Below are 16,054 nucleotides of genomic sequence, written 5' to 3'. Positions count from 1 at the left end.
TTCTAGAACCTTTGACTGCAGTGTATTCTTGTTATCTTCTGTGCTGTGTGAAGAATAGAAATTATCCTGGAAAAAAGGGCCAGATCTGGGAATTCCTGAATATTTTTCTCCTACTGCATCTTGCATTCGTACTGCAGAATGTATCAGTGGGTCAGAGAGCCCTTTTTTAGCTAAGCATACAATCTCAAGGGTAAAAGTTTATTCCTAGAAGGTGGGAGATGTTGTTTGAACCTCATTAGTCACAGAAGGAAAAAGAATGCAAATATCTGGAAAACTGATTTAACCCAGTAGTTGTTTTATAGAAATAGGTCCTAATATCGTCAGCATATTAACTGCCAATACACATTTTTCCTGATCACAGGAAGTTAGATAAATGCTTTTACATAAATAATATTTTCGCATACATATAATTACAGAAACAGAAAACCCAGTCTCACGTCCGCTACCTAATTTAGTTTATTGGGACTTAATATTGGTTACAATTTGGTCCTGTGAGATGCAAATGAATCCCATTGTTTATGGAACTTGACCTTCATTTGTTATGGAAAGCATATTTCTTACAATCTTAAAAAATGAATGTTTGGAACTGTTAGGAAAGAAGCAGATAACAAGACAGACATCATTGCTTCTAAATTGATGGTGTGTCTGCACTTAGGTTGCTCTGTTCAGTTCTGGTTTTCCACTCCTCTCTCCCCCTCTCCATCTTAAAAACCACAGAACTAGAGAGGCTACACAAGACATAAGAATGATCAAAGGCATGAAACTTCTTCCACGTGAAGAACAATGAAGTACACTAGGACTCTCCAGCTTGCAAAAGTTATGAATGGGAAAGATCGCAAGAGGTCTGTAAAATGAGAAGTTGCAGAGAGAAGATGAATAGAGATTGGTTGTACACTCTCTCTTATAGGAATGAGAATGCATATAATTAAGCTAGCAAGTGGTTGGTTCAGACCAAAACGTGATGGCTTTTCATATATTGCATTATTGTAATTTGCAATATTGCTTATAAGTTAGGAGCAATGACTTGATTAGTTCATTATGCAGGTAACTACTTGTCTATATAATTAATAGCAGCATGTAGGAAAAAAGATCTGTGGTCACTAGACAGTCATGGTAGAAGTATAAATAGTAATTTTAATAATACTGCTATTTATGATAATGTATAAATATATAATATTTGTATGTTGCTTTATGTACAATATATATTGCATATAATGCTATTTAATATCTTACTAGATTATTAATGTACCTATTACATTGATACACAATATATAATGTCCATTTTATTTGTAATGTGTTTAATATTATTAACAAAATATTAATATAACAATATTGATATTGTTATCTAAGCTGCCTGCTCACATGAGTGTTCATTTCATTGCTGTTTCTCCCGTTTTGTTTTTTTAATAAATTTTTATGTGATTGATTTTTAACTAAAGAAACATCAGCTATGCTTTTAAAGAATCACATTCTTCTCTAAAGAATTAGCTTACATGGATATACACTTTTTTTTGTAACATTGAAGCCTGTGGACAGTTCCTTCAGTATTAATCATTGGTGAAGTATTTTTGTTGTTTGCTAATACTGCTGATGTTTCATGGCTTGTTATACCCAGCATAGTACACTATTACAGTCTTGACTCATTGGGTTGCTTTTGAAGATTGTCAGGGAGCTTTAGGTGGTACAAACCACCTTTTTGGAGTAGACTGCACTTGTGCTGAGAGGTTCCCACTGATTTTTTTTATCCTGGTGTGATTGAAAGTCTTAGTCTCTTCAGGTCTTAAGTCTGAGATCTAAATAGGATGTTTTTCATTAGATTGAGACTTTCCAACTAGCAACAGAGCTTTTGTAGTTAAGGGCAAGTTTGTACAGACTTTACAGCATAACGATATTTGACTTCAGGGTTGATGAAATTTATTTGTGGTGTAGATTTTTGCTTTAAAGTGCCAGGCCAGTAATGTGGTTAATGAAGATCCTTATTGGTAGATTGCATATCAGGTTAACAGAACCTTATCCAAAGAAGTGTAATTTATAGAATTGTAGAGGAAATACCAACTGTTGTTCAGAAAGGATAAACAGTATTGTTTCTACTTGCTCTTCAGCAAATAATAGAAGGGCAGCCTTTGAGAAGTTCCAGAGGTATCTGGCTTATGGGGCATGACTATTCTTTATGCATGACTAACCAACCTCACCTGTGCACAAAACCCCAAACATGATACTCATTTTCTTCAGTTGTTTGCATCTTGCTATAGACTAGATTTTTTTGTGTCACAGGTGTGGATGTGAAATCTTGTTGTTGAGTCAAACCCTAACTCTGCCTAGAGTGGTAATTCCTCTTTCAGCAGTACACACCGTATGTCTAAACCAAAAATACAAAATTTAATTGTTCTATATTTAGCTAAGTGCTAATTGCACATATTTGTATTTGAAAAAAGAACGTTTCTACTATGTGTTTAACTACAAAGATATAAACATTGTAAGTATACATTTATATTTTTGTTAAATGTACTTTACTCCCTGAAGTGCAATAAAAGAAAATTTCATTCTAAAGGCTACATAAACTCCAAAATTGTAAGTAAGTATTGTTCTGCTCAGTAAACTGGCAACTATTCATGAAGATTCAAATTAAGGAAACTGTGCTGTGTGGTTTTGTCCTTCTTTTTCCTTAACAGCCTGTTGACTGTTGACCTGTTTAATGTACAGACACACATACCTATAAACCTGTTGCCATAGATGGAATAGATTTTTAATGTTTGAGATGGCTGAGAGATTAATTTTTTATGTTTATCTTGTGTTCTGTTCTTTAGAGTACTCAAGTAGCTTTAGACCATCTGGAGTCAGTTCCTGAAAACCTGAGCCTATTAGAAGATTTCAAAGATACTGGCGTGAGAAAGACTTCATTTGACTCTTCCAGCAGTTCTAAAATATTTTGGTTAATTAATGTCCTCTCTATATGTATAAATTGGTTGATAAGATATTTAAAATTACATATGTACATATTAAATAGGCAAAACCATATAGAAATGTATTTTCATGTTTATACAGTTTTTTTGAGGTTATAAATTTAGTCCTAATTAGTAACACTGCTGAGGTGCACCATAACGTTAGCAAACATTGATAACTGGGCATAATAGGTCAAGTCCTAATTACCGGTTCAGAATATTTGTATTTAGTGGTGAATTCTGATATTACTTGTTAAAAAAATTAAAATTTTGTAATTAAATAAATTATGCCAGTCACTTCAATATTTAAAGTATAAATGAAAATAAGTGAGCTTTATAGCTTTTTTGTTTTCTTTTGACATAATGCCAATAATTGTCACTTATTTTCTCAGTACCACTATCAAATCAAGGTGTGTTTGCTTAGACACAGTGGGACATATTGACAGTAGTGGTGGAGTACTGTCAAGAGTGATAAGCCTCACATTAAGTCTTCAGTGGCTAAACCACCGTATTATTACTTTCCATACATGAATTTGGTGGTTTACTAAAAAATAATTTGAAACCTCATTGCACACTATAAATTTTAAATCAGTATTAAATCACAGATCGACAAATGCATAATGATTTTCATTTTATTTGCTATATAGAATTTCTCATCCTGAGGTAGTCATAAACATTTCAAAACATACTTGTTTGAAACATTGTTTATTCTCAGTGTTCTTGCGTGAGGTCACGTGTTAATACATGTACACTATTTTATTGCTGTCATCATTGACAGAGTTAGGAACAAAATTCTGATTGAAATGTTTGGGTTTTTAAAGAAAAATATGCTTGAGGTGTATAGTTTTAATTTCACATCCCAGGTATCCCCAGAAGAGCTTTTTGCTCTGATGGAGGTTGACATTTGCCTTCTGTTTCCAATGGTTCCGCACTGCCAAAGGAAAAATTCTGATCTCAGCTAGGCAAAGCAGAAGCTTGAATGTGGGGTTTCTACAATCTCCTTCACACTTGTACTCTCTTGCTTAACATTACTATGCAATGACATTGTCATTTTCTGGTTTGCTGTAGTTATCACTTAGCCAGCATTTTTGAGATTGGAACCCAAATTCTTTGCTTTAATTTGAGCTTTGTCCTTCTCCCTGATGCTTAGTTTTTAAAGATTGTTTTCTTAAGATGAGCCCCTACCTACAACTGTGTATTGTTAATAAATAATTTATTATTCAAGAGAGCTAAGCTTTATACCTTAGCTGTGAGAATGATGTCAGTTTGGAGTTTCATTAATTCTTCTATTTGAAAATAACACATAGGATTTTTTTGTACAACAGCATATTTTACTCTCAAGTGGTACGCATGAATGAAGTATTTCAAAGCCATTCATTGCTTTCCACTGTTAGCAAGTTCTTCCCTCAATGTTTTCATAGGAAGGGAGAAGGAAAGAGAAAGTAAATCTTTGATAATGCCTCACAAGATGTCTGGTAGTTGTATTCATTCAAGTGAATTGTTAGCTAGTTCAGTGAGAAGCGTTATGTTTTCTTATTTGAAAATATTGTTTAGTCCATATCCTTGGAACACTTTTTTTCTTCAAGTGCTTGTTTCTACAGTATTGTAATTAATTTTTCACCACTACAGAATTTCTTTGTTAGAAGGTATGATATTACTGAATTTTGGAAGGAGTTACAAGAAATCATTTGCCAGTTAAGGATGAGGCTGTTCGCATTTTAACCTGTTTTCATTTTAACATTAGTTTTCTGTATAGAACATTCATATGGCTTTCATATGGCCCCTGAAAGTTAGTAATTAATTCATTCTTCCTATATTGAAAATCCTTGGTGATACCTGTGTTTACAATAGGCAGCCAACATTTATTAACTGCTTTTCACATTACAAAATCATTAGATCTTTCAATGCATTTCTAGGAGTCCCAATGCCGAAGGGACATGATTGAGGAAAGGTATACGAAGTATAAAGAAATAGTGAGTTCTCTACACCAACAGCTGGAAGATTCAAAACAAAGAGTCCAACAATTCAAGGTGTGTGTGTGTACTCCACTTTCGTTTGCTGATTACTTTCAAACAGCAACCTAAGCTTATTTTATGTATATTAACTCCTAGTACAAACACAGACTAAAATCATTCATGAATGTTTCTGTTTTATGTAGCTGCCATGGCTGATGTAAAATTTGATGACAGAAGTGTTGTCTTCATTGTAAAGTGCCACGGATACTTTCAAAAAATCTTTAAAATTTCACAGAAAAGTGTCGTACTGTGTCTTACTACTCTGAAGTGTTTACCTGCTTTGTCATATTGCTGTGTACAGCAATTTTTTGATTGGTTTGTTCAATTTTCCCTTGTCCTTTCATGTATAAGATAAATATAGAAACGTGTTACCTCCATTAAAAGGGTGATTAATTTGTAGATTGTGTATAGTGATTTTTCAGTAGTTGATCTTTGCATTCTTTACAAAAGATACTGTATGATGTCTATTTCATACATAAATGAAATCCAGGCAAACAGAGGGGAAGTGATTTGCTAAAGGTCACCAGTTGATGACAGCAGGGCTGAGCATAATTTCCTAACTCAACTTCCTGCAATACAAATACAGTGCTCTTGTTTAGAAACATTGCCTGTAATGAGTTCACCTTTCCAGTCGTTAACATGCTTTCTTTCTCTTCATGTTAGCTTGTTCATTGTTACACCACTTCTAACTGCATGTCATTGTGATAGCAGCTTACTTCAGCAGAACTACAATTTTTTGTGGACATGGTTGAAATAAATTATCAGAACTGAAGAATCATGCTAGTATTTCTACTACTTATCCAAATTAACTCAAGATTCTTTGGCAATGAATCTTACCAGTGTCTCTGAGCAGTTGAGCTCAAAATCTAGGATCACACACCATGTATCAAAAAACTTCAAGCTGTTTGTGTTCCCCACCTCCCCCATAGCGGTCTTCCTTCTGTAAAATGAGGACATACTTACCAGTAGGTCTTTTAAAAAGTGGAAAAGGTAAAATAAATAGTGTTTTAGCTTAGTAAGTTGCTGTTGTAAGAAGAAGGTATTAAGCTACTTGAAAAAACCACCTTGCTCTTCTGTAAGAAAGAATTGAAAGGAAGAAACAGGACAGATTCAGTATGTTGCTAATGATAATCTTCAGTTTCTTGAATTTCTCTTGCCTTCACATAAGAGTTACTAATTCAGTAGCTGTTGAAATTTGGAAAACATTGAAAAGCTAAGTGGAATGCAATCAGCTGACAGTAGAATATAATGTTGCACTAAGCTGACTGAATGTACTGAGCATGCATAATTTGAACTCTATATTCAGAATCCAGTATAAAGCTGATTCTAAAACTATTTCCTCTTTCTTTAGACAACAGAGAGCATTTAATGGCTTCCATTTAGTCAGGCCTAATTGCGTTTTTGCATGACATACAGTACTCTGCTGTCACGGCTGTTACCAATGGAACAGAATGTTCAAAAACAAGTAACAGACGGGTGCTAATCTGATTTCAGTGATCAGGCTAGCTTAGTCTAAAAAAACCCCTTTTTAATGCTTGCCTTTCTTACCCTCTCTTGGAACTAACTCAAATGCATTGTTGTTTAATTTTTTTTTTATTTTACTATTTGTCAGTTGGGAGTCTCCGAAATTGATTGGTGGAAGAGTGTAGGCTTGAGGACATCAAAATTCATTCTTTCTGATAGTTTTGATTCATGCTCTGTACACAATGTAGTGCTTCTGCTATACAAAGTAGATTTTGGTAGGTGATAAGAAAATGCATGTTTTATAAAAGGGAGTTCTTGTAAAATTCTTACATTGGCCATTTTAGATAAAATTACTTGTGGAATTAATCTTTCTCCTCCATTATGATCTTCTTTCTAGCCTTTCTTCTAATACACTTCTTTCAGCTTGCTTGCCAACATTAATCGCAGACAGGCATTATCTAATCCTGCATCCTACCCTCTTTCCATTTAAAGGAGCAAAAATGAAACCAAACTTGAACATTCCCCTAAAAGCAGTTATTTTTCTTCCTTTGTTATGATTTCACTTGTCCCCACTCAGTCTTCCTACTCCTCTGTAGTCTTGTCAGATGGCTGTAAACTACCTGTTGCTTAGACACCCAGGATAATCATAATTGCTATTTGTATGTGTTAAAATGTAAGATTTCCAGTACTAAAGGAGGCCAGAGGCTGGCAGAATACCATCAAGTAGAACTATCATGATTTTTCAACTAAGAAAGGGCTGAGTGATAGTAGATAAAGAAGAAATTGGGGAAAAAGAAAGGTAAATATAATGTATAAAAATAAAATAAATAATAGTGAATACCAACTGAAGCAAAATCAAAAGAGAAAGCTAGAAGAAAACTCGACATGAATGTTATGATGGGTAGATGCAAATATTTTATGACAGTTTCCCTGCCATGAACAACTGATCAGCTAGTCAAACACAGCATACAGATGTAACTGTAAATGAAGCGCATGAAAAAAGGTACATTCTGTGGGTTAAAACTTCAGTAGCAAGAAAGCCATTTTGTGTTACAGATGCTGGTAGAAGCACCTTGCTTGTTTAAAAGCTCTGTTCTAAGATAGCATTTCTGCAAGCAGAATGAAAAGACACAAGCTTTTTTTATTCTTTAAAAGTTGTTACTGTGCTACGTACACTTTAGGTATTAAGTCTCTCATCAGCACATAAGGGGATTAATACATGTAATTCCCATTAGTCTTAATAGAATAAATCCCTCTTCAGTGATGGGACAAAAGCTCATTGTAACTCTAAATGAATGTTGAATTTTTTTTGTTTTCTGTTTGTTTTCACATCGTAGTATCAGCATGAATGATAAATTGCAAGATGTTTTAACAAAATTCCCTGAGGCTGTTTATGATAAGAATTCAGTAGGAAAATTGAGTGTTTTATGAAGTGATGCATTTGTGCGTTATTATCTCTTCTCATTTCAAGAAACTGAGTAATTTGGATACCAAACCAAGCTCTTAATCTTATTTTGGAAGGTATTGCAACTGGGGACTACTTGCTGCAGTGCTAATAAAGATTTACAGAGATTTTTGTCTAAATGGCCTGTTTAAAATGATCATCTTTTTTTATCTTATAGACCAAAATGACTTTACTCACCAAAATGCTGTACTGTATAGGTCTAGCCATAAATAGTAACATTGTACTTCAGACTTTATTTAATGGTTTAACAGGAAAATGGAAAAGCAACTTCAGGTATTTTGATATGAGAAATCAATGAAGACTGAGTTTCCTCAGTGGCAGGGAAAATGGATTTAATTTTTATTACTACTTACTTGTGGAACTTCAGTGAATTAATGTGGACCATTCATTGATGAGGAATTCATCATTCGCTGATGTCTGCCCTGCCGCTATGCTTTGTCCTGAACTGTGGATGTGATGTAAACAGGAAACAGTGGTTTTGCAACTGATCGTAGTAACAAAAACTTGCAATGCTCCCAATGCTTTTGTCAAGGCAGAGCAGCTTTTTGCAGAGATTTTGTGGTGATGAAATGGTCATGAAATTCATAAGCAAATTTATTTGAACCTAACTGCAATACTGAGAATTCTGAGAATTCAAATCATTTTTTCCAGCATGTGTGAAATCACAGCACACAGCATATGTGTGCTACTGTATGTTTTTTGTGAAAGTTTGCAGCTGCTTGATATTAACAGAAAAATTATTTTTTCTTGCCTGCCATAGAATGTGAAAATGGATGCTGGAATTTCTGATATAGAAGTGGCTGCCCCCTCTTCTAGTTGGCGAACTCAAAACAGCTTTTTGTCCAGCTCACTGATCTCAGATTCAGGTTGTAAGTATTGTTTCACAGAAAAAAAAAAATCTACAAGTAATGTATTTTCCTGTTCTAAAGCTGTTTTACTTGAGAGAATAAGACTTTTTTGACAAAAAAAAAATGCTAGAACCATCTTAAGAGTCTTCCTGTGTTTTAGCTTTAGATACTGGATGGATGCCTTTGTCTAGGAAATACTTCATTACATGCCACTGATAGTTTTTTGGGTTTTTTTAACTGGGACATACAATATATTCTGTTTGGCATCCAAACCTACAACAAAAAAAAAGGGCTGCACTTGGATTCTGAATCTCTGCATGAAGAATCATACCTGTGTTAGCTGTGTATCTTTTCAGGGACCAGAGAGACATCCTCAGCCAAGGATTATTTCCCAGATCTTTCATTTGTACCAGTTAGTCTCGTGCTTGTGTAGCAGTTTAACAGCAAAAGTTGAATTCACTACTTCAGCTTCTACTTCCATAGTTGTTTTTAACTATTTTTTCTATCCCCTAGTGCGTGCACAACTTGTGGTCATGCAAGATCACAAGATCTCTGATACAGCTAGGATCTGCTCAGTAAAAGATAGGAAATATTAGATTTTTATCTGGTACAGGCACACCTTTGGATAAGGGTCAAAACTAACTTTAAAAAAAGTTTTTAAGGGTTTTTTTTGAGCATATCAGCACATGGATATCAGAATACTTTTCTTCAGAAGGATATCACCTTCTATTTCTTTTCATTATAGCCAGTTTGTGTACTGGGAACCTATTCAGTAAGTTGCCTTCTATGTAATGGAAAGTCCTATTTCAGGCTTCATTGCACTTTCAAACCTTTGCATCTTTGAATGAGTGCTGCAGTACATTACTGCTCACCAGTAAGTCCTGAGTTGATCTGATGAGGTTAAAGGTAATTGGTTTCTTTTCCTTTCAGAATCTGTGGGTTGTGATTAATATCTTTTTGCAGAGCATGCTGAATAACAGTAGAGGGAATAGCAAATGCCTCCATCTCATCTGTACTTCAGGAACAGTTTCCCCCGACTCAGAGTTGGTTTTCCATTTTCCCTAACCTAATTCCTGTCAGTCTTGTAAGTCAAAGTATAGTTCAGCCTGGTTGGGGTACAGAAAAGAAAGAACCCATACATTGCAGGCCTGTTGGACTAGATGTCCTCCAGCGGTCCCTTCCAACCTCAACAATTCTGTGATTCCACTGCAAAAACTTGCTGGAATTTAAAGATGTGGCATAAATGTTCCTAAAATATTACAGTATCTTTATATTGCTTAACCTGAATGGAACTTGTTACTTTAGTACTTTTTAATCAATTTTAGACAGTTGTCAGAGAAATAGGATCCGTGTGATCTGAATACCAATCTGATGAACCAGTTCTCTGATTCAACTGGTTTTTACCAGCACTAAGCTTTCTGGAGGTAAAAAAGTAAGTGTTGAATGAAAGACAGTAGTGATTCAGTGTTGGTCATTATGAAATATTTGCAAAGTCTTCCTCATTTGAGGAAAGCTCCTTTTGAAACCATGTTCAGGCATGGCTGAGGGACTTCTTTTTTTTGTCTTGCTTAAAACTTTTAGGAAGGTATTTTTCACATCATAAATTAAGCTGATCTTCATATTTCATATTTTCCATATCCCAGAATGGTGCTGAGAGTGTTTTTAGTTTTGTTCTTTTGCCCAGATGGTAAAGAGCTATTTTTAAAATTTTTTTTTTTTAAAGCAAAAAAGTAAGAAAACAGTGAATGTGTTTCACTTTTTCCTATTTGTTTTTAAGGCAATGGAACTGGATACAAAGATCTTGAGAGTTTTAGTTTCTTCCTTGTACTCTATAAAAATCCATTAGTCAAATTTTCTGAGGCTAAAGTAGAGAAGTAGGCATAGAATATTTTTCCTATCCCTGACTTGATTTGACTCTGATAGAATGAAGGTGGTGTTCTTAATTTCTCACTTTGCTGATTCTTTTCTCGTAAGAGTTAGTGCTATTGTATGTTCTTTATGCTTAGTAAGCAAGTATGAGAGCAAGACAGGTGCCTGTTGAAGATGCCTGGTGTCATTTTAGATGTCCTAGAGTATGCTTCTAGCTGTCATTCCAGGAAGGCATAGTTTTTCCATAGTTCCCATCACATCTTTCACAGCCCTTTGTGGACGTCTGTGGTAGCTTATGGCACTAAGGTATGTGAATTACTCCAGAGATTTTGGTTAGTGACTGAATGTTTTACCTTTATACTGAACCTGATCTCCACCAGTCAAATGTGTATTTTGAAGTTGTTGCTATAGTTCTTGAGGACAGTGAAAATTCTGCAATGGTATTAACATTATGGAGCTTTTCTTGTAATTGCCAGTGAGTGGCAAATGATAAAATCAGCTTCTTCAGTCATGTTAGTCACAAAACACCATGAACTTTTAATTTCAGTAATGATACTAATTATTATAATTTGAAACTTTGACAGCAAAGTGTAATTTGAGGTCTTTTGCTCCCAAACCTCCTGCAGCTTTCAATAAATCTACCTATAAATGTCATCACCTATTTTCTGTGATTAATTTATCTCCTTACTTCTTCAGAAACAGAAGAATTAACTTCTTTTTTTTTCATTTACCTTTTAGAGCAGTTTTTGCAAGCCTTTGTGATTTCATGTTTCCCTACTCCATCTCTCTTAAATTCATGAAACCTTACAAATTATATAGTCAATAAATAGTATGAGAAGCTCTCTTCCCAATGTGGGTCTCTTATGACTTGTACAGAGCACCACAGAGGAGAGCAGACACGTTTGATATAATATTAAATTAATTATCTGCGAGGGGGATCCTGGGATTTCAGTTTAAAATTGGTTGAAGAAGGAAGGACAAAAAGTAAGAAAAAAATAAATAAGGGAACAATCTGCTTCCATACATATATTTAGTAAGAAGTTGCCAGTGCAGCAGGCAGTTAAAAGGAAAAGTAATTAACATTATCATTCTGTTTTATGATTGGTCTTCATGTTGCTGGTATAATTTCTACAATTATAACAGCTTTTCCATAACAAACTATTTTAAAGATGCTGTGGGAATGAGCTTTTATTTCTATATCCATTTTCTTAGAAAGAAAGAAGTTTAACTGAGAAAATAATTTATACAAGGAAGCATTCATTAGACATGGTTTGCAGTCTGTATCATGAGACCAAACCAGTTGGTCTAAAAAGTAACTACTAGTTGTTATCTAAAGAATAATCCTCAGAAAATGTTTTTCATGGCCACTGTATTTTTCTTAAATTTTGTACTACAAGGGTCTCTAGAGTTACACATGCTTTGCATTAGCTTTGTGAATAGGGTCCTGCCTTTCCCTTTGTACAGTTCATCACTTCAAGGTTTTAACCTGGATGGTTTCCCAGAAGCCATATGGCTTTCAGGCTTTCTGTTGTTGTTGGGAATTTATGTTCCAGGGCTTCATAAGCTGTGACTTTACGGAGAAGAAAATAGCCACCAGTTTTCCCAACCTCTGTAGCTGGGATCACAGTCTTCTCTGACCCTTTGGCTCTGGTGATACACAACGCTCTTGTTATATAGTAGGAATGATATCATGGTTGAATAAAAACAAGTTGTCCTGAATGTTGATTTTATTGTCATAACAATTAACTCCTGCAGTGTATGCTGATGTCTGTCTTTATCCCTCTATGTATACTTTTTCATAAGTTCTTAAGATTATTTGTATTGACATTTATAAATAAATAACAATTAAAAGTAAAAAGACATGGTAACATCATGATGCTGTGGGACACCATTCTAGAACAAAACCTTCTAAGGCTGCTCAAGGATAAGAACATGGAATGATTGGAAACTTGACATCATCACTTTGAAAAATGCAAATTGATTTAGATTGGCAATGAATTTTCTTTATGATTTTTCACTTTACTTTGAATACTGACCACAAGAGGTACAGCTGAAATAGCACACAGTTGCATAGTTTTAGACCAATGCTGAAAACTTTATGCTGAAAAATTTTAACTTACTCTTTCACTAATGTCCCAAATACAGTGATTTGTTTCTCCTTCTGAAAGTGAAAACATCTCACTCCTTCTAATGAAACTGTGAAGACTTACTCCCTATTAAATAACTTTTGGTTATATACTGCTAGATTGTACTGGACTATTAAAAAATTGCACTGTGGATATTTATTACAAACTGTCAGGAAGGATCACTTTTCTTACACAGTTATGATATAAGGAAGGCCATTCGAAGAAGGGTACGTTGTATAAGCTGATATCCGCTTTATTCCCCTTAATTTCTGCCTTTTCTTAAATTATTGCTGGATGTTTGGATTTTTTTCCCTCCAGCACTTTATCATAACATGTTCCGTCAATTCATATTGTCTAGATTTTGATGCAGTACAATGTATTTAGAAATAAGCATTATATATACACCCTGCTGTGAAGGTATATAGATCTTATCCTAAGAACACCTGTTCAGTGTCACTTGTTGACTTTAGTCCATGCTATTGGTAAAGATATTCCTTCAGGTTTGTTTTGTCTTATGTAAACAAAAATGCTGGAAAATTAAATGGAAAATAAATGTTAGTGGAATTATCAAATTTTTAAAAATAGACTTTACATTTCTTCTGTGTAAGAAAGTTCTTGGCCATGCCTGTATTATATAGTATTAAAATCTGTTTCTCTAGAAAAATAAGTCAGTTTCTCAATTCATAGCATTATGAATATTGAATATTTATTAATACCATATTACTTGCTGTGTAAATTATAATATTGTGTAATGAAATATATGTTTCATATAAACATTGATGGTTGATCAGCAAATTGTATCTGTTTCTCTGAAGATGTTTAATTACTTTTTTTTGTCTGACTTATTTCTAGCACTTATGAAAAGAATGATTCCTTTTGATACAAGTGCCACCAAGGAAGATTCCACTGATATTGCTGTCAGTGAAATGAAGCTGCAAGCAGAAAGAGGGAAGCAGTAGAACATTTTATACACCAGCTTTCTCTGTGGTAAATTCCATTCCACTCTTTTTTTGGTTTTGAACAGTAGTAATTCCATCTGCTATAAGAGTGATGCACCCTCAATGATTCCGCTATTGCCAAACACTTAAGTGAAAGAGCACCAAGAGTGAGTTTAATGAACTCTTGTGATAATTTATGTAACTTGTACACCAAAGGTTTTCTGGGATTATGCTATTCTCTTGTATTTGTTTCTGCAGTCCTCCTAAACTAAATTTATTGTATTCCTGAAATATTATGAAATGAAAGACCTGTGATATTAATCTTTGCTATGAGGTTATTTATCCTTGTACAGGAATTGTACTGACATTTGGGGTTTTATAACATTTAATAACATTATTAATAATGAAAAAGTATTTGGAAATTACCTTTGTCCTAATATTTATTATGAGAGTCATTATACAATGTTGTGCAGACACATCTGTGATTTTAGGTTCTCCAGTTTGCAACAGTTATTTAAGAGAGAAGTCATAAATATTAAACAAAACAATTTCCTCAAAATCAGTGGAAATTCATGTCATGATTTCAGGTTCAGCATATATCTGTTATAAGCTGTTTAGAATTATTCTTCTGACCAGAACAGTTTTATCAGATGACGTCTGGTAAGGCACTTAACAGCACCTGAATCTCACCCATCTGTAGTAAGCGTGTTGAAGGGCACTGCTATGTGGCTGTGACAATTTTAATAGCAGGGTTCATTGATCATTTATGTATTCTGTTTTGTTCTCTATTAGAAGAGATGTGTCATATTGATTTTAAAATGTTAGGGAAATACAATATCATACAGTTGTATTTATTTTGATAGCTCTATTCTAAACAAATTGGATACAATTCTGTGTTACTGTGGTCTCAAACAGCACATCGCAGCAGAATTTTCTGCTGTCAAAAGAAGTGCAAGTGTTTCGGATGGTCATTATTTTATTCTCCTTTCTAGTGCTTCTGGTTGAATCGCTACTAATTGCCTTAAAAAATTTGCCAAATCTATCAGAGTACTGTAGCAACATGAACACCATTGAAACCATTTTGTTTTGTAGGCTTCTTTCATATTTCTTCTACTCTGAAATACTGTCTTTTTTTAGCACTGGAGGTGTCTCAGACATGTGACAAGCAGGTCACTCTGTGCCACCTGAAAACAGGACATTTTTATTTTTTTTTTTTTTTTTTTTTTTTTTTTTAAATTTTCTGAAGAAGTGTTCTGCAGTCCCAGTGGATTCTCTGGACAGTGCACTTACTTGACAATCCCCTTGTATTCAGCCTGTTTCAAACAGAACTTCTTGCTGAGAACATCAAAATCAGACAAGGAAATGAGAAAAAAATTGAATTCATTTTCCTTTCATTTTCTATACACTTAAATTACTTAAAATTTAAAAAAATTCTAATATGGTTAAAAAAGTTTTCTTTACCTTTTTTATGTGTATAATGGTATGTATTGTAGTGCTGGCATTGGCTTTTTGCAGACTGCTGGCACATCTGCTCACTCAGAAGGTCAAGAAAGCAAAACCAGCCCATCCATCTCTTCTGATCTCAACAGCAATGACAGGGCCAAGACAAAAACATAAACAAATAAACTTCTACTCTGGAGAAGGCAGAACAAATAGATATCTGTTTGTGTCATGGTCTACAAAGAGTGTGGATGTCATGAAGCAGTGTTTAGCTCAAGCCACAGTTACCATAAACTAAACTTACTTTAAGTATATCCAACATTTGTAATTTATTTTTTTAATTAGATCAGAGCACAGCTGGAAATATGGTGTTTAAAATATTTTAGCTGGTTTGTCTGGTGAAATATTAAAAAATTGCAAAATAAAATGTCACCAGCTTGCAGACTTTACGGTACCTACAATTTATGGCTAAAAATATAGAAAGGTCATTTTAAAATGTATTATAAAACAGTAAATCATGCTCTCAAAATACCTCATGTTGTAATGAGGTGTTGTGGTTTAACCCCAGCCAGCAACTAAGCACCACACAGCTGCTCACTCACTCCCCCCCACCCAGTGGGATGGGGGAGAAAATCGGGAAAAGAAGTAAAACTCGTGGGTTGAGATAAGAACGGTTTAATAGGACAGAAAAGAAGAAACTAATAATGATAATGATAACACTAATAAAATGACAACAGTAATAATAAAAGGATTGGAATGTACAAATGATGCGCAGTGCGATTGCTCACCACCTGCCGACCGACACCCAGTTAGTCCCCAAGCGGCGATTCCCTGCCCCCTCTCCTCCCAGTTTATATACCAGATGTGACATCACATGTTATGGAATACCTCTTTGGCCAGTTTGGGTCAGCTGCCCTGGCTGTGTCCCATCCCAACTTCTTGTGTCC

General features: G+C 34.5%; 1 protein-coding gene across 1 annotated transcript in view; it reads left to right on the top strand.

Moving 5' to 3' along the window:
• The window catches only part of CEP128 (centrosomal protein 128kDa), a 141,359-nt gene extending 126,275 nt beyond the window's left edge, over positions 1-15,084 (top strand). Inside the window, exons 21-24 of the mRNA XM_010583791.1 lie at positions 2,808-2,885; positions 4,859-4,972; positions 8,647-8,755; positions 13,582-15,084. Of these exons, the coding sequence (XP_010582093.1) occupies positions 2,808-2,885; positions 4,859-4,972; positions 8,647-8,755; positions 13,582-13,688 (408 nt within the window). The 3' untranslated portion in view covers positions 13,689-15,084. The remainder of the gene's footprint in view (positions 1-2,807; positions 2,886-4,858; positions 4,973-8,646; positions 8,756-13,581) is intronic.
• Positions 15,085-16,054: the final 970 nt, after the last annotated feature.

This window comes from Haliaeetus leucocephalus, unplaced genomic scaffold (assembly GCF_000737465.1).
Source record: "Haliaeetus leucocephalus isolate CR32 unplaced genomic scaffold, Haliaeetus_leucocephalus-4.0 Scaffold932, whole genome shotgun sequence".
In the NCBI taxonomy this organism is placed as follows: Eukaryota; Metazoa; Chordata; class Aves; order Accipitriformes; family Accipitridae; genus Haliaeetus; species Haliaeetus leucocephalus.
This window is presented reverse-complemented; position numbering and strand designations above follow the sequence as displayed.